Genomic DNA, 19,881 nt, shown 5'->3' with positions numbered 1-19,881 from the left:
CTGCTGCAAGCTCCTTATTTGTTGCGCTGGGTCTCCTCCTGCAGGCGGCAGGAACTGGCTCAACTTCCCCTTGAGGCGTGGGTCCAACATCATGCTGATCCAGATGTCCTCCCTCTGCTTCATCTGGATCACCCTGGGGTCCCTGCGCAGGCACGTCAGCATGTGCGCTGCCATTGGGAAGAGGCGGGCCACGTCTGCTGGCACATCGACGTCAGTGCTGTCCTCATCCTCCTCCTCTGCCGCCTCATCCTCTCTCCACCCCCGCACCAACTCAGCTGCGCTGTGCTGATCCCCCTCATCAGCTGCCAGGTCAGGGACCTCCACCAAGTCCTCCTCCTCCTCCCCCTCAGAGGTGGACTGCGCAGCTGGTTGCCGCTCCTGCTGGTCCAAGGCTGCCGCTCCCTGTTCCAGCAAAGCATCGAGGGCCCTGTTCAGCAGAGAAACCAGGGGCACCCACTCGCAGACCATAGCATGGTCCCTGCTCACCATGTTTGTGGCCTGCAGGAAGGGAGCCAGCACTAAGCACACCTGCTGCATGTGCCTCCAGTCATCATCGCGGACGATGGACGGGATGTTGCTGGTCTTGTCCCTTCTCTGAGCTGCGGAAACAGTGGCCAGGGCAAGGTACTTTTTGACAGCGCGCCTCTGTTCAACCAGACGCTCCAACATCGCCAGGGTGGAGTTCCAGCGAGTCGGAACGTCAAGGATCAGCCGATGGCGTGGCAGATCCAGCTCCTTTTGCACGTCTTCCAGGCTCGCACAGGCTGCAGCCGAGCGCCGGAAGTGACGCACAACATTCCTTGCCGTTTCCAGCAGTTCGCCCATCCCCTGGTAGGTGCGCAGGAACTTCTGCACCACCAGGTTCAGCACGTGGGCAAGACAGGGGATGTGGGTCAGGTTTCCCCTGTCTATTGCGGCAACCAGATTGGCCCCATTGTCGGCCACCACCTCTCCGACTCTGAGGCCTCTGGGGGTCAGCCAAATCCTCTCCTGCTCCTGGAGTTTGGCCAACACATGGGTTGCCGTCAGCTTGGTCTTCCCAAGGCTGACCAAGTGCAGCAGCGCTTGGCAGTGGCGGGCCTTCACGCTGCTGCTGAGGCGGGGGGTTTGGCCAGGTGTGCCGGAGGATGGCAGAGGATCGGAGGAACCTGCTGCAGTTCCCCTGAGCCTGCGGGGTGGCACCACCCACTGTGTTGCTGCTGCTGCTGTGCCCGCTGCTGCTCTCCCATCCTCACCCCCTTCCACCAAGCTGACCCAGTGGACAGTGAAGGACAGGTAGCGGCCTGTCCCGAAGCGGCTGCTCCAGGAGTCCATGGTGACATGGACCCTTTCACCAACCGCGTGCTCCAGCCCTCGCTCCACATTGGCCATCACAAAGCGGTGCAGTGCAGGAATGGCCTTGCGGGCAAAGAAGTGTCTGCTGGGGAGCTGCCAGTCTGGGGCTGCGCAAGCAAGCAGCGCACGAATGTCGCTCCCCTCCTGCACGAGCGTGTACGGCAGGAGTTGGGAGCACATGGCCCGTGCCAGCAAGCCGTTCAGCTGCCGCACGCGACGGCTGCTGGGAGGCAGAGCCCTAACCACCCCCTGGAAGGACTCGCTCAAAAGGCTCTGGCGTGGCCTTTTGCTGACACGGGAATCAGCAGACACAGCAGAGGAGGCCACTGAGGACTGGCTGCCAGAACAGGCCTCAGTGTCGGCGGCAGGAGTTGCAGAGGGGGGAGGAGCAGTGCGTTTCCGCACTCCTGCTGGTGCTGCTGGAGGAGCAGGAGGGCGGGTGGCTGCTGTTGCTGCTGCTGCTGCTGAAGGCTGTGCAGTGATGGGTGTGGTGCCACTGCCAGCAGCAGATGCCTTCAGCCTCTGGAACTCCTCATGCTGGTGGAAATGTTTAGCCGCAAGGTGGTTGATGAGCGAGCTGGTGCTGAACTTTAAGGGGTCTGCACCTCTGCTCAACTTCCGCTGACAGTGGTTGCAAGTGGCGTACTTTCTGTACACAGTGGGCATGGTGAAAAACCGCCAGATTGGTGACAGAAACTTCCCCCTACGGCATGGAAGCGCTGCTGCCTGTCTCCCTGTGGTGGTTGGGGGGGGGCTTGGGTGCGGCTGGGGGTGGTACTGGCTGATGCTGCTGCTGCTGCTGCTGAGCCTGAGACACCAGCAGGCTGTGGGACGCTGCCAATGCTTGCAATGATGCGCCTCCTTGCAAGGCCCACAAGCGCATCCTCCTCCTCCTCCTCAGAGCTGCTGAGGACGACATCCCCTGGAGGTGGTGGCACCCAGTCTCTGTCTGTCACCGGGTCATCATCATCCTCCCCCTCCTGAAACATGTCCTGCTGGGATGAGGACCCCCCAAACTCCTCTCCTGATGCATGGATGGGCTGCTTGACTGTCGCCACAGTCTTGCTGTCCAATCCCTCATCCCCCAAAGTGCCCATCAGCATCTCCTCCTCAAGATCGCCAACAACAGCAGACAATTTACTCATGATGCCTGGGGTCAAAAGACTGCTGAATGACAGGTCGGCGAGTGACGGTGAACTGGCCTCCTCCCCAGACCCTGCTGGGCGGCTGCTGCGAACAGGGGTGGTGGTGGTGGTGAGGGTGGAGGCCTCGGATGCAGAGCTGATGGCGGGCTGCTCATCCTCCGTCATGAGTTGCACCACAGTGTCTGCATCCTTTTCCTCAATGGGACGTTTCCGACCCGGCTGGAGGAAAATGGGAGCAGGTGCTACACGCTGCTGCTGCTGTGTCTCTGCAGCGTGAGTTGCAGATGCTCCTGCTGGGCGGCGCCCAAGGCGTCCACAGCCAGTGGCTATGGGAGGAATGTTAGCCACTGACGCTGCTGCTGCTGCTGCGGAACTGTGCATGGTGGCGCGCCCGCGGCCGCGGCTTGCCACAATGCTGCTCCCTCTCCTCCTGATTCCCTTGCTGCCCTTCCCCTTGCCCAAACCGCGCTGGCTGCCACTTCCAGACATCTTAAATGTTTTGGGCGTATAGACAAAAGTTTTGTAAAAGGGCGGGTGAAAAGTGGGGTACTTTAATGGAGTGGGTTGGTTGGTGAGGTGACTGAGTGAGTGTCCCCTAGTACAGTAAGTAAGTAGTAACAGTCAGGAAGTACAACTAGCAGTTACAATAATCAGTAGTAATCACAAGTAAATTTAGTGTGTGTACACTCAGACAGTGAGTGCACGCACGCAGGAGCTAGTAGCCTATGAACACAGTGACTGAGTGTCCTAGACTCCTAGTACAGTAAGAGTAAGTAGTAACAGTAAATAGAACTAACTAATTACAATAATCAATCAGCGATCAGAAGGAAATGGAGTGTGGGTGTGTGTACACTCAGACAGTGAGTGCACGCACGCAGGAGCTAGTAGCCTATGGACAGTGACTGAGTGTCCTAGACTCCTAGTACAGTAAGAGTAAGTAGTAACAGTAAGTAGAACTAACTAATTACGATAATCAATCAGCGATCAGAAGGAAATAGAGTGTGTGTTGTGTGTGTACACTCAGACAGTGAGTGCAGTGCGCACACGCAGGAGCTAGTAGCCTATATGAACAGTGACAGTGAGTGTCCCTACGGGTACAGTAAGAGTAAGTAGTAAGTAAGTACAACTAACTAACAATAATCTATCAGTAATCAGAAGGAAATAGAGTGTGTGTACACACAGACAGTGAGTGAGTGCACACACGCAGGAGCTAGCTAGTAGCCTATAAACAGTGACAGTCAGTGAGTGTCCTACTCCTAGTACAGTATAACTACAATACTATTAGTAAAGGACAGCAGAAATACTGGTATAGATGAGAGAAATAAACAGAGGACAGCTGCCCACAGAGGCAAGGCCCCCCTGAGGCCTAAACCTGTAAGCTTGCAGCAGCTGCCTGTCTCTAATGTAACACACAAGCTACTAACTAAAATACAATGTTTATCTAACTAACAACAATATAGGTGTATATGGCAGGTGTAGGTGAGCAAAAACGCTAGGTAAATGATCACAATAGAGCACTTGCTAAGCCAAAGCACAAAGGAGCAACTCTCTCTCTGTACAAGTCTCAGGCAAGCATGGAGAAACGGAACATGGCGGCCGCTATTTATAGGGTAGGGGCTGGCCAGGGTCCCCCTCTGTGATTGGCTGCCGTCAGAGGGCCTGGGAGCCCTCTGATTGGCTCTAAGGACATCAATCTGGGCTATGACGCTATTCGAGCTCGGTACCGAGCTCGAATAGCGCCGGGTTGCTCGAATAGCTCGAATAGTGAATGGGCTATTCGAGTGTACTCGGATAGCCCATTCGAATAGCTGCAGCTATTCGGAGCTCGAATACCGAGCTCGAATAGCTGAAAAAGAGCTCGAATATTCGAGCTACTCGAATATTCGAGCTCTGCTGAGCACCACTGGCCAGGTGTCCCCACAGCAGGAGGGGAGCAGCGCAGTGAAGAGGAGCGTTGAGCAGAGCAATGGGGAAGGGTGGAAGTCTCCTCCCCTTCCCTCACCTTGGGGCTCCCCTCCCTCACTCCCCCCTCCAGAACATTTGCGGTGGTGGCTGGCAGCGGGCAACAGTGGGCGGGACTTACCTACTCCTCGTTTCGGCGAGTTGAAGCTGTGCGTTCAGCTAGTCTGGTCTAGCAGCACGCACAGTTCAACTCGTCGAAACAGGAGGAAGAAAGTCCCGCCCACTGATGCCAGCCACCGCCGCAAATGTTCTGGAGGGGAGAGTGAGGGAGAGGAGCCCCAAGGTGGGGGAGACTTCCGCCCTTCCCCACTGCTCTGCTCAATGCAACTTTTCACTGCGCTGCTCCCCTCCACACATGCTAGGGTGGACGACGTCCACTCTCCAAAAAAAGTAGGTGGACGTCATCCACCTGCGTTCACGCAGGACTCAAACCCTTGTTATGGTGGTGCAAAAGTGCTGAATTTTGCCATTGGATTTCATTGGGCTTCCTATTTCACTTTCCAAAATCTCACATTTTTTCAAAGAACGATGGCTCAGCAGTGGCAAATTTTCTAGCATTGTAGGGACTCTTAGGGGGCTCAGGACTGGTGAGTTTCGGGCCCCTAACCCAAAGAGATCATAGCCTAGGGTCACAAAAACGTATTTTTGCAATTGTACTGTGGTGACGAACATAAATCGCAGCCATGCCCATTAGCAAAGTCTGAATCTCACGACATGTCGCATGCAGGTAGAAGGCATATAGTTGTACTTGCACTCCAATTTTGGGTTCCCTACATCTCTGCAAACCAGAGTTAAGGGGGTGTAAAAGTGTTCAAATCCCCCATAGGCTTTCATTGGGGCCTAGGTTATGAGGGTACAAAAGTGCAGGTTTCTGCCAAACGGTAAGGTAAGGGCCCGAAACTCACCAGCCCTGAGCTCCATTAAATTCCCTACAAAGCCTGAAAATTTGGGGCTGCTACCGTTCAGCAGAAACCTGTGCTTTTGTGCCCTCAAAACCTAGGCCCTAATCAAAGCCTATGGGGGATTTTAGCACATTTGCACCCCCATAACTCTGGTTTGCAGAGATGTAGGGAACCCCACATTGCAGTGAAATTACAACAATATGCCTTCTACCTGCATGAGACATGTCGTGAGATTCAGACGTTGCTAACGACTATAGCTGCGATTTACGTATGTCAGAATCGCCACCATTGACATTGCCTAAATAAACCGGTTTTTGTGACCCTAGACTATGACCTCTTTGGCCGAGGGGCCCGAAACTCACCAGTCATGTTCCCCCTAAGGGTCCCTACAATGCTAGAAAATTTGCCACTTCTGAGCCGTTGCCCTTTGAAATGACATAAGATTTTGGAAAGTGAAATAGGGAGCCCAATGAAAGCCTATGGGGGATTTTAGCACTTTTGCACCCCCATAACTCTGGTTTTCAGAGATGTAGGGAACCCAACATTGCAGTGCAATTACAACAATATGCCTTCTACCTGCATGATACATGTCGTGAGATTCAGACGTTGCTAACGGCCATGGCTGCGATTTACGTTCGTCAGAATCTCCACCATTAACATTGCCCAAATAAACAGGTTTTTATGACCCTAGACTATGACCTCTTTGGCCTAGGGGCCCGAAACTCACCAGTCATGATCCCCCTAAGGGTCCCTACAATGCTAGAAAATTTGCCACTTCTGAGCCATTGCCCTTTGAAATGACGTGAGATCTTGGAAAGTGAAATAGGAAGCCCAATGAAAGCCTATGGGGGATTTTAGCACTTTTGCACCCCCATAATTCTGGTTTGCAGAGATGAAGGGAACCCAACATTGCAGTGCAATTACAACAATATGCTTTCTACCTGCATGAGACAGGTCGGGAGATTCAGATGTTGCTAATGGCCATGGCTGCGATTTACGTACGTCTGAATCGCCACCATTGACATTGCCGAAATAACCAGGCTTTTGTGACCCTAGGCTATGACCTCTTTGGCCTAGGGGCCTGAAACTCACCAGTCATGATCCCCCTAACAGTTCCTACAATGCTAGAAAATTTGCCACTTCTGAGCCATTGCCCTTTGAAATGACGTGAGATTTTGGAAAGTGAAATAGGGAAACCAATAAGAGCTTATGGGGGCTTTTAGCACTTTTGCACCCCCATAACTCTGGTTTGCAGAGATGTAGGGAACCCAACATTGCAGTGCAATTATAACAATATGCTTTCTACCTGCATGAGACATGTCGTGAGATTCAGATGTTGCTAACGGCCATGGCTGTGATTTATGTTCGTCAGAATCTCCACCATTAACATTGTCCAAATAAACAGGTTTTTATGACCCTAGGCTATGACCTCTTTGGCCTAGGGGCCCGAAACTCACCAGTCATGATCCCCTAAGAGTCCCTACAATGCTAGAAAAGTTTCCACTGCTGAGCTATCACCCTTTGAAAAGATTTGAGATTTTTGAAAGTGAAATAGGGAGCCCAATGAAAGCCAATGGCAAAATTCAGCACATTTGCACCCCTATAACTCTCGTTGGTTATTACCCGCAGACTTTAGCAGTTAATAGCAAAGGCCCCTTACATCCTACAACACCAAATTTCCAGGATATGTTAAAAAGATAGCGGGAAACAATATTTAAAGGACTTCCAAGGCCGCAAATGTGAAAAAAGTTAAATACCTTTTCATAATCCAGATCCATGGAGGACGCCATCCGCGCATTCCAGTTCATTCCGCCATAGCCCCCACAGTAATACCGCCCCCCGTCGCGTCCCGACCCCTCCGAATGGGTCGGGTTCTATGCGGACTGCGCAGCTGCGGCAATCTGTGGCGGCCATATTGAGGGTGGAATGGGAACACGACCCGTTCGGAGGGGTCGGGACCACACCAGGGCTGGTATTACTGCGAGTGCCATGGCGGAATGAATGGGAGGGCGCGGATGGCGTCCTCCATGGATCTGGATTATGAAACGGTATGTAACTTTTTTCATACTTGTGGCCTCGGAAGTCCTTTAAAAACTATATATATTTTTTTTTTTTATTATTTTTATGTGCTGAGTGTGGGAAATCTGAAAAAAAAATGGCGTGGGGTCCCCCCTCCTGAGCCTCTGTAACCCCTTGTCACCCATGCAGGCTGGGATAGCCAGAATGGGGAGCCCCGGCCGACTGGGGCTTCACACCCTGAGCTATACCAGCCCGCATGGTCTATGGTATGAGGGGGCTCTGGGGGGTGAGGGGCGGCCAAGCCTTCCCCTCTCCCCCGAGCCCTTGTCCAATCCATGGACAAGGGGCTCTTCCCCACCTCCGGTGCCCCAGGAGGAGGTGGGGGCGACGACTCCCTGGTGGGGGGGTTCATGGCGGCATCTGGGAGTCCCCTTTAAGAAGGGGAAGCCAGATGCCCACCCCCCTCCCAGGAGAAATGAGTATTGGGGTACAAAGTACCCCTTACCCATTTCCACAAAGGGTAAATGAAATAAAAACACAACCACGAGAAAAGTATTTTATTATTCTAAATTAACCAGAAATACTTACCTGTACCTTTAAAAAAATGTTCCCACGCCCATATCCTCGGTAAACGATCCAACGTATACAGTATCCTCCAATCTTGCGATCTTCAGTTAAGTTGATTGAAGATCTCCCACGGCAATTAACTATACTATACCTTAGAATGCTCCCTGCCGACGCATAGCGCCAGCTCCCGCTGTCCTCCCCGCTTCCTCACCTGTCACCCTCACCTAGCCTGGCACCCGGTGCACCCATGAGTGCACCGGGTGCTAGCCTAGGTGAGGGGTGACAGGTGCAGGCAGGTGGGGAGGGACAGCGGGAGCCAGCGGTATACGTCCACACAGGACGCATTCTAAGCTATAGTAACCGGCTCATCATTGAGCCGGTTCTGTTTGAACTGAATCAAATGAATCGTTATCCCAGAAACTACGCGTACGAAACTATGCATAGGCGTAAGCTATGGCTATTGAGGAAACTACGCCTGCCAACTTAACTTCGTAGGAAAGCGTATTGTGTGACATACGCGTAGGTAACGCCTAGCGGTATGTGTCTATGCATTACCACGCACCGCAAACTACGCATTGAAACTACGCATAATACGAGGTAAGTACGCGTAGAAACCGTAGCCGCGAATGTCGGCGGATTGACTACGCGTATTTTACTACGCGTAGTTCCCAAACTACGGTATACTACGCAATGCGTATTCCATAAACTACGACGCGTAGATTCGCATAGGCGTAGTTTCCGAGCAACCCTGTCAGTAGGCCCATTCTCCTCTGACCTGTAGCATCAACAAGGCATTTTCGCCCACAGGACTGCCGCATACTGGATGTTTTTACCTTTTCACACCATTTTTTGTAAACCCTAGAAATGGTTGTGTGTGAAAATCCTAGTAACTGAGCAGATTGTGAAATACTCAGACCGGCCCTTCTGGCACCAACAACCATGCCACGCTCAAAATTGCTCAAATCACCTTTCTTTCCCATTCTGACATTCAGTTTGGAGATCAGGAGATTGTCTTGACCAGGACCACACCCCTAAATGCATTGAAGCAATTGCCAAGTGATTGGTTGATTACGTACTTGCATTAATGAGAAATTGAACAGGTGTTCCTAATAATCCTTTAGGTGAGTGTGTCTTCAAGGATACTTTGCATTGCCTTAAGTGCACAGATAATCTTTCAGGTCACACAGAGGATTCTAATTGGTACACATTATATTGCTGTTTTGTTCATTAATCAAACAAACTTTATGTCTTCAAAAATTCTGTATTGTTGTGTAGCATGCATGAAAAAAGGGCACAGGAAAAAAGGTCCCAGCTGGATAATAAAATGGCGCTGGTGGATATTGAAACCTAAATAACGATAAACATAATTAACAAAATTGGTAAACGATAAATACCATTTTAAAACAGACAGGAGTTGTTAACAAAGATATATTAATGTTAAAAATCGTAATGTAATTCAACAATACAGCTTAACCTAACCCTACTCTCATACAGAACCCTACCCTGGTGGTGCCTAAAACTAACCACTCTCCTGGTGATGCCTAACCCTAACCACCCCTCCAGTGGTGTCTAACCCTAACCATTCTCCTGGTAATGCCTAACCCTAACCACCCCTCCGGTGGTGTCTAACCCTAACCATTCTCCTGGTGATGCCTAACCCTAACCACCCCTCCGGTGGTGTGGTGTCTAACCCTAACCATTCTCTTGGTGATGCCTAACCCTAACCACCCCTCCGGTGGTGTCTAACCCTAACCATTCTCCTGGTGATGCCTAACCCTAACCACCCCTCCGGTGGTGTCTAACCCTAACCATTCTCCTGGTGATGCCTATCTCTAACCACCCCTCTGGTGGTGTCTAACCCTAACCACTCTCCCTGGTGGTGCCTAACCCTAACCACCCCTCCGGTGATGCCTAACCCTAACCACCCCTCCGGTGGTGTCTAACCCTAACCATTCTCCTGGTGATGCCTAACCCTAACCACCCCTCCGGTGGTGTCTAACCCTAACCATTCTCCTGGTGATGCCTAACCCTAACCACCCCTCCGGTGGTGTCTAACCCTAACCATTCTCCTGGTGATGCCTATCTCTAACCAACCCCTCTGGTGGTGTCTAACCCTAACCACTCTCCCTGGTGTTGCCTAACCCTAACCACCCCTCCGGTGATGCCTAACCCTAACCACCCCTCCGGTGGTGTCTAACCCTAACCATTCCCCCTGCAGAGACACCCTTTTACACATAGAAAGGATAATATCTTTGATAACCTAAGATCTGTATTTACAAAAAAATAATATGACAAAAACTATAACATTCTAAAATAATAACATACTTCAAAAACGTTAATTTCATAATGTTGTTAATGATATTTATTGGGCGCCTTTTTCCTGCTACCATTGTGTAACCTTTAAAGATGTAGTGTCTTCTGTTTTCTTCTTTTTGACTCTGCAGTGAACTGTGATGCACCACCAACAGTGACTTATGCAGAAATTACAGAAAGATTAAATGAGAGCTATAGATCAGGTTCTTCTGTGCAATATAAGTGTGCACATTTCTATAAACTTGAAGGGCGTGAAAGAATCACTTGTATAAATGGAGTCTGGGACAAGACGCCAGTTTGCAGAGGTAATGTCATCAACATTTCACGTGTTAGATCAGTGCATATGAATTTAGTGCATGCTGATTTATAATTTTTTTTTTTAGATATAGGAACTGTTTTCATAGGTGTGTTACATGCTCCCCCTCTGTCAATCACCTAACAATAATTAATCTTTTTAACAAAATACAGGGATGGAGATGCCTGATGTATTAGAGAAGTTATTTCTGATAATGTCCAATAATATAGAGAGGCAGTTGCTTACCTCTCTACAAGATAGGGCGCCAGTTCAACTGGAAAAGGCATTTATTCAGAACACAGTTAATAGACAATGGGCCTGATTCACAAAGCGGTGCTAACAGTTAGCACGCTGGTGAAAAGCCCTTTATCATGCCTAAACTCAGTTTAGGCATGATAAGTTTAGGTGTGATAAGTTTAGGCATGTTAAGTTTAGGCATGATAAGTTTAGGCGTGATACGTTTAGGCGTGATAAGTTTAAGCACCAACTGGGTTAGCACCGCAGTGCACAGCTGATCAAAAGTTTTGCGCTAGCAAAGTCTGGTGCACTTCGCATAAAGTTTAATGGCGCTGCTTTGCGTGCGGGACTTTGCGTGCGATCTAAACTTATCTAAACTTAGCATGCCTAAACTTAGCATGCCTAAACTTATCACACCTAAACTGGCTTTTCACCAGCGTGGTGCAATGGTTATCACGCCTAAAGTCTCTTACTGGGTTAGCACCGCTTTGTGAATCGAGCCCATAGGGTCTTACAGCATTGTAATTCAAGCATATTTTGAACGTGTGCCAATGGGAAAAAACTAACAATGCCTAATATGCCTTTGTTTGTACAGTAAAACCTTGGACTGGGAGTAACTCGGTTTAAGAGCACTTTTCTATACAAGCAAACTTTATTGTGAATTTTTGACTTGATATGCAAGCAATGTCTTGCAGGGCCGGGATAAGGTCTATCACCAACAGAGGCTGAGCTGCCCAAGTGCGCCCCCCATCGACCACATCTACGTTATTGTTCCTATTTACAGGCTGGTGTATATAGTGAGCTGCTCCACAGGACTGCATTTGGCACGCATACAGTAATCATCACAGTACTGGAGATCATGGCCGCCTTTAGAAATTTCTGGGCCCCTCACTGGGAAAACCAACTGGGCCCCCCTCATGTCAGATCACAATCTACAAAAAAACGCTCTTTAAATGCCTGAACGCACGGGCGCTCTTATGCCCATTTTCATCTTTCATTTGTAAGGTCTGGGACACACTAGAGCACTTTTTGGAATGATTTTAGAGTTTTGATAATTGCCAGCGCTTTGTAAAAAAGCTTTGCTAATGCCAGGCTATGGTGTTGAGCCCACTAGAGTGATTGCGATCTTGCAAATCATAATTGCAGGACATGCAGCTTTTTGTGAGCGTTTGTACTCAGATACACAGTATATGAGTTAGCATAATCACTGGAAAATGCAGCTGCAATCACCTACAAAGTGCTTACACCAGGGGCGGCTCCAGGATGTATTTTTTGAGGGTGCTATGCAGGTGCCAGACCAACTTCTAGGATAGCTTATGACCTGCGCCGCGGCAAAAAATGGGCGTGTCCATGCACTGGAAAAAGGGCGTGTGTGTGTATTACACACACCAGCTAACTTTCATGTACTTCACATGCTCTGTGATGTGCATGGACATATGAAGCTTTCATATAAACCACAAAAGGATGTGCTTTAACAGAGGGCATGCTAATCTCTTGTGTTTTTGGGCTGAGGAGCTGGCAGGGTCGGACTAGGCCACACTAGTACAGTTTTTTCCCTCGGTGGGCCCCCCCTCCAGGTCTCTGGTGGGCCCCCCTCCTTGTCTGACAGAGCTCCAATTGCTGCCTGCTGCACAAAAATTATCTTCTCAGTGCTGTAATCACTCATGCTGAGAGCAGTGGCGTAGCTAAGGAGCTGTAGGCCTCAATGCAAATTTTACAATGGGGCCCCCCAAGAACTCTATACATAACAATTGATACGATGCACCAAAACCTGCCAATGGCAACTACAGTGTCAGAGGTGCAAGAAGGGGATGGGAAATAGCTTGTTAATGATTACCACTGTCCAAAGTATCTATAAAAGTGATTATTATGAGCAAAGGACCAATAGAGATTTAATATTGTAGTTGAGGGAGGGCCCTTCGGGGCCCCTTTGGCCCAAGGGTACCGATGCAGTCGCAACCTCTGCAAAGTAGGACATTACTTTATATTGAAGGAGGGGACTCTATGCAAAGTTTTGCTGGGCAGCAGTGTCTCTGAATTACAATGCTGCTAAGATCATGTACATTTGGCCCTGTCCATAATACATCATGACCACGCCCACCTTCCAGTGCATGGTCACGCCCTTTTTTCACCGCAATCATGGGATGTGTGGGCCCCAGGTTGAAATTTCTTTGGTGGGCCCCCAGTGTCCCAGTCCGACCCTGGGAGCTGGGACAGTGACAAAACACCTGAGGATCAATGCTATCACATGTGCATTATAAGTGTGCATGAGATCTCAGATCCAAAATCAACACAGCCATCTGTACATACTGTCTATAGACTAGAGCACACTACAAAGACATGATACATGCATACCTCACGCACAGGCAGTATTCCTCACTGTCTTCCTGTCCTGATGAATTCCTTGTAGCATAACTTTGGTTATCCGCTTTGTTCAGAGCTGTAAAGTTTGTAAACAGCCAGTAAGGAAATCAGTTAGGGCCCTTTTCCACTAGCAGTCGCTAGCGTTCACGCTGAACACTAGCGATTGCTGAATCGCAATTACCGGCGATTCCCCGACGTTTGCGGCCGCGATTTTGCTATGCTATGCACTGCATAGCAAAATCGCGGCAAATATCACTCCGCCGCGCGTTCGCGTTCCCGTAAAAAACGAATCGCGGTAGTGGAAATGACCTACCGCGATTCCTATGTTAAAAAGCAAACCGTATCGATTGTAAAATCGCTAGCGGTTTGCGTCTTTCCGATTCAGCCAGCGCAAACGCGCTGGTGGAAAAGGGCCCTAGCTTTCTCTGCTCTGGATACTCAAACTGTCTCCAAGTGGGGAGGGTGGAGACTGAAGTGAATAATGATGAGAAGATGCATTCACAAGGAGGGGGGTCAAGAGGTCTCTGTGAGAAACGGAAAGCTGGTGCTGCTATTGAATGACATGATTATTAGAGATGGGAAGACGGATCTTTTCAATGATTCGGATGATTCGAATCGGATCATTGAAAAGATCTGGATCTTTGATCCGAATCTCAAATCATTTTACCAGGGAAGCATTCGGGGGTGAAATGACTAGCAGGACAGGACTTTCCCTGCAGTGGACAGAGAAGGGGAGGGGGGTGGACAAACAGAGAAGGGGAGAAGATGGACAGAGAAGGGCAGGGAGTGGACAGAGAAGGGAGGAGGTGGACAAAGAGGGGTGAGCAGAGAGCAGAAATGTTTTTTTTTTTTGCACACATTATGCACAAGTTGCAATCATATGCTTTAAATATATTTCACCTATATGCAGGGGTCTAGTCCTGGAAAAAGAGGTGAGTGGACTCACCTTAAAAATCTCTATGCGTGGTGCGCCAAAAATGGGCGTGGTTAAGCATAGCGTGGGCGTGGTCATGGGTGGGGCCAAATATATATGGCCTTAGCAGTGGTATAAAAGGTCTGCCAGGGGAAGTTTGAGCTCTGTCGTAGTGTATCCCCAAAAAGTAGATGTAATCTGACAGCATTTCACCAAAAATACACATAATCTGGCAGAGGTTCCTCCAAAATACAGATAATATGGCAGTGGTTCCCCCAAAATAGACAATCTGGCAGCAGCAGTTCCCCCAACATACACATAATCTGGAAGCAGTTCCCCAAAATACGCAAAACCTGGCAGTGGATCACCCAAAATACACGTAACACCCAAAATACATGTAATCTGGCAGCAGTCCCCCAACATACACAATCTGGCAGCGGTTTCCCAAAATACATGTAATCTGGCATCAGCAGTTCCCCAAAAATACAGATCTGACAGCAGTTCCCCCAAAATAGGTACCCCCAGTATAGCTAGCAAGGTCTATACATTTCCCCAGTATAAGTAGCCATGTGTATAGTTGTCCCCAGAATAGGTGGCCAGATGTAGAGATGTCACCAGAATAGGTAGCCAGGTCTATAGGTGTCCCCAGAATAGCCAGGTGTCCCCAGTATATGTAGCCAGGTGTATAGGTGTCCCCAGTATATGTAGCCAGGTGTATAGTGGCCCCAGTATATGTAGCCAGATGTATGTGTCCCCAGTGTATGCAGCCAGGTGTATAGTGGCCCCAGTATATGTAGCCAGGTGTATATGTCCCCAGTATATGTAGCCAGTAGGGATGCTCATTCGGATTCCGCGGAAATGCAATTTCCGAAATTCCGATCGGAATTTGCATTTCTGCATCGGAATGCGGAAATCGGTAATGCAAGTGTGTTAGGCGGATTTCCGCCGAAAATCGCGGAAATTCTGCCCGACTTTAACATCGATTTTCTCAAAAACTGTAAGGTCTTTTTGAAAACATTTTTTTGCATATTGTTCACAAGATTCGGTTTAATAAACCCTGAAAATTTGGTGTTTCTAGGACTTACGGGGGCTTTGCTATTAAAGATTTTTACTGTAAAGTAAAATGCAGAAAATCTGCATCTGCCTATTTTCTGCATTTATATTACAGTAAAAACCTGCCGACTTTAGTGGTTAATAGCAAAGCCCCCGTAAGTTCTAGAAACACCACATTTTCAGGGTTTATTAAATAGAATCTTCTGAACAAGATGCAAAAAAAGTTTTCAAAAAGACCTTATAGTTTTTGAGAAAATCTATGTTAAAGTCGGGCGGAATTGCCGCAATTTCCGGCGGAAATTCCGCATTGGAATGTGGAAATTGGTACCGGAAAGCGGAATCGGTAATTGGCAATAGCGGAATGCGGAATTACCGCGGAATCGGAAATTGGCATTTCCGACCATCCCTAGTAGCCAGGTGTATAGTGGCCCCAGTATATGTAGCCAGGTGTATAGTGGCCCCAGTATATGTAGCCAGGTGTATATGTCCCCAATTTATGTAGCCAGGTGTATAGGTGTCCCCAGTATATATTGCCAGGTGTATAGTGGCCCCAGTATATGTAGCCAGGTGTATAGTGGCCTCAGTAAATGTAGCCAGGTGTATAGGTGTCCCCAGTATATGTAGCTATGTGTACCCCCAGCTGGAGGGGAGCAGCGCAGTGGAGAGGAGCATTGGGCAGAGCAGCGGGGAAGGGCGGATGTTTCCCCCCTCTTCCCTCACCTTGGGGCTCCTCTTCCTGCCTCTCCCCTCCAGTACGATTGCAGCGGTGGCTGGCAGTGGCAGTGGGCATCAGTGGGTGGGACGTACCTCCTCCTGTTCCAGCGAGTGGACGCTGTGTGTGCAGCTGCTCTGGTCTAGTGAAGACCAGAGCAGCGGCACGCACAGCGTCCACTCGCCGGAACACTGGAGGAGGTAAGTCCCGCCCACTGATACTCGCTGCCAGTCACCGCCGCCAGCCACCACCGCTATTGTTATGGAGGGGAGAGCCAGGAAGAGGTGCCCCAAGGTGAGGAAAGGGGGGGGGGGAAACGTCCACCCTTCCCCGCTTCTCTGCCCAATGCTCCTCTCCACTGCGCTGCTCCCCTCCAGGGTGCTAGGGTGGACGACGTGCACTCTGCAATAATAGTAAGTGGACGTCGTCCCCCCGCGTTCGCGCAGGACTCGACCCCTGCCTATATGTTCCTCTGTATACTTTGAATGCAAACGTCTCACAGTGAAAGAAAACATTCCCCAATGTGTCCTTTTCTCACCTCCAACACTCATCATAAATTTAGGGAGAAGTGCAGCTGTTTAGAGCGAGTGCAGGAGGATCATATTGCACTGCAATCACGGAGCCTGTCATTCTAGCCCAGCACACTGTCTGCAAAGTTAATGAGCAGCTGTGCTTCTGAGCCAAAAGTTTCCCATTTGTTCACTATGCACAACTACGGAACAGACAGCCTAAAATGAGCAGCACATTACAGCCAGTACGTGTGCTCTACACATATCTGGCAGTGGCACCCATGTCCCCTCTCTCTCATCTACCTGTCCCTGGCTGCAAGGCTGGCTCCCCTCCAACTGAGCGATCCATCTCTGCTCTGCTTCCAGGACCCCCCTGCCTGCTGAGAGGGGGGCGTGCCGCTGCTGGCTCCACCCCCTTTGTGAACCAAATTGTTCATTTTGATGATTCGGATGATTCGACTCACAAAATAGATTTGGATCAAAGATCCGGACAACACTAATGATTATACCAGCAAGCATTCCCTCAGAGCTTGCAGCTCTGGCCAAGTGTCTGATAAGTGTCTTCATTTGCTTCATGGTAGAACCCCCCTGGCAGGGCCCTAGAATTCTATAGGCCCCACCCCAGCGTCCTGTCACTGATGGTCTATCTTCGGCCCTGCCGGAGATCACTTGAAGTCTCTTTTTGCTATGAGTTTTAGGTAGCCAGGTATAGGTGCACCCTGGTTAGGTAGCCAGGTATAGGGGCCCTCAGTATCACTCCAGGTATAGGTTCCCCCTATATAGGAAGCCAGATATAATTGCCCCCAGATTTCATTCAGATACTTCATATTCTCCTACATCTTCAGAATATACTGGTACGAAAACATACAAGTCAACTGGTTTCCCCCAAACAATCCTATAGTGAAAATATTAGTCCATGACTATAGCAGGGATTGTACTATGAGCTACTCTGGGGACAGTCAGAGACATGCCTATGTACTCTCTACAGTGCTGCAGAAGATGTCAGTGGCAGTGCTATATAAATACATAATAATAATATGGTAGGATATTAGACTATGACTATGGTAGGATTAGAGTGTGAGCTCCTCTGAGGACAGTCAGTGGCATGACTACCATGTTTCCCCTAAAGTACGACAGCCCCTGAGAATAATACCTAGCAGGAATTTCAAGAATTTAAGACATCCTCTGAATTTAAGCCCTAGCTAGCAGCCCACATGACACCAGCAAGTCACCATCAACAACACTTCACCTCTTCACCTCTTCCCAGGACACACAGCTTATCCTATCATAGCTCTGGGGAGCCTGACAGAGTTCTCTGCCTGCAAGAAATAGACTTACTCACATGATCAGCAGAATCAATTTCTTGTAAGTGAGAGCCAATATCTGCAAACCACAAGCTCTGTGTATGCTGCACGTGTTTCAGCATGGCATACAGTACGTACATTTTGTATAGGAAAACTACCAGTGTTTGCCCAAAAAATAAGACATCCTCTGAAAATAAGCCCTAGCACATCTTGTAGAGCAAAAATTAATATAAGACAGTGTCTTATTTTCGGGGAAACATGGGTATGTACTCTGTAAAGTGCTGTAGAAGATGTCAGTGCTATATAAATACATAATAATAATATGGTAGGACATTAGACTATAAGTATGGTAGGATTCGATTGTGAGCTCCTCTGAGGACAGTCAGTGACATGGCTATGTACTCTGTAAAGTGCAGAAGATGTCAGTGATTTATATATATATATAATATTAATATGGTAGGAGATTAGATTTTGACTATGGCAGAGATTAGAAAGTGAGCTCATCAGAGGACAGTCAATGACATGACTATGTACTTTGTAAAGTGGTGCGAGTGATGGATGCGACAAAACCTCTGGTGCTGTTCCCCCAAATGTATAAATGTGCCCCCATGTGTGCATTTATACATTACCTGTCCTGTGACCTTTTGGATGGAATACCTTCCTAATGAACTTTATTTCATCATCACATTGGAACTGTGAACTGTAGCGCGATATCTCCATATATACAGTAATCGGAAGTTAAGTGACTTTTTTTTTGTTATTGTGCTCCACGATTTAAAGAGACATTCTTCTTTTATTATTTTTTATTATTTTATCTGGTGGTGAATCCTAGTGCGGTATTTCTTCTGTAATCATTGATATAAGAGTGCTTTGGATTACAAGCATGCTTCCGGAACGAATTATGCTCCAAAAGCAAGGTTCCACTGTATACTAATATGTTAATGTTAGTATAACTATTACAAATGTATATTTCATTTCTGTGTATTTCTTTCCCTTTCGTTGATTTCATAAGGGCTCCTCAATGAATCATTTTCTTATACTAGATTATAAAATCATAAAAAAAACAGTAATTTATAATAATACAAATATAACATAAAATAGTAATTTACACGTTACTAATTTGATATTGGAATGTTTTAATTGTATTTAAAGAGAATATGCAGCATTTTGAAATGTATTTGTATAGCTTTTATTAAAGAGAACCTCCAGTGTAAAATAGAAAGCCTGCAAAGTAAGGCTTTTTATCATCCATGCAGGGATCAGTAAGTGGTAGGGTAAATTACTTACCTGCTGCCCCATAATTTACTAATGACAGAAACACCACCCGCCTACTCGGCAAATCCACCATGGCATTTTTTCTCTACAGTCTTCAGAAGCTCAGTGGTCACCCCTACCTGCTTGTTGTGGCCTGTCCCAGTTTGGCAGCCACAGCCCAATTGTTGGCTGCTGAGCTAGGGGCAGGTCGGGGCAAGCAGATGGGTGTGGTCACAGACATTTAGAAGACTTAATTCTGTCTTGTAGCTAGAGGGGGACAAAGTTTGTGTCTTTAATGAATTTTGGGCAAGAAGATAAGTGATAAACTTTACCACCCACTACCTGCCTATAACATTAGTGATGGACGAACATCAAATTTTTGTGTCTGCGAACCCATTCACAAATTTTCTGCAAACGTTCGACTTAAAACATTTTCAGGGCATTTGCAGCCTAAGGTTCATTAAAAAGGGTGTAAAAAGTATACCAAGACCTGGACAGTGGCATGGCGGGGAGGATCAAATGTGAAACAGTCACCAAAAATACGTATTTTGCACAAATGTTTTTTTAATGGTTATTTTTAAAGTTTAATGGCTGCCAAATTTAGCGGTTAATAGCAAAGTCCCCGTACATGCTAAAAACAGCAAATTTGCAGGGTATGTTAAAGAGACCATGTAACAAAAAAAAAATGCCATGGGGGGGTACTTGCTTCAGGAGGGGGAAGCCTCTGTATCCTATCGAGGCTTCCCCTGTCCTTCTCCATTCCAAGATAGCCTAACTGGGCCCCTCCAAAGCCACAGCCGACAATTTGTCATGCTGTGGTGCAGGCACAGTAGCGCCTGCAATATTTACCTCCCCCGGATCCAGCGTAGATGCAGTAGCAGCTCTCGGCTCAGGATAAGGCAGAAATAGCCGATCACAGACGAATCCGCTCGACTGCACAGGCAACATGCGCCTGCGCAGTAGAGAGGACTCGACTGGGATCGGCTATTTCAGCCTT

General features: G+C 48.3%; 1 protein-coding gene across 3 annotated transcripts in view; it reads left to right on the top strand.

Moving 5' to 3' along the window:
• LOC137524284 (complement factor H-like) overlaps positions 1-19,881 on the top strand; it is a 340,451-nt gene that overhangs the window by 294,855 nt on the left and 25,715 nt on the right. For all 3 annotated transcript variants that reach the window (XM_068243963.1, XM_068243965.1, XM_068243962.1), the window contains one exon: positions 10,375-10,548. In XM_068243963.1, coding sequence (XP_068100064.1) covers positions 10,375-10,548 — 174 coding nt within the window. The remainder of the gene's footprint in view (positions 1-10,374; positions 10,549-19,881) is intronic.

The sequence above is a fragment of the Hyperolius riggenbachi genome, chromosome 7 (assembly GCF_040937935.1).
Source record: "Hyperolius riggenbachi isolate aHypRig1 chromosome 7, aHypRig1.pri, whole genome shotgun sequence".
Taxonomy (NCBI): domain Eukaryota; kingdom Metazoa; phylum Chordata; class Amphibia; order Anura; family Hyperoliidae; genus Hyperolius; species Hyperolius riggenbachi.
This window is presented reverse-complemented; position numbering and strand designations above follow the sequence as displayed.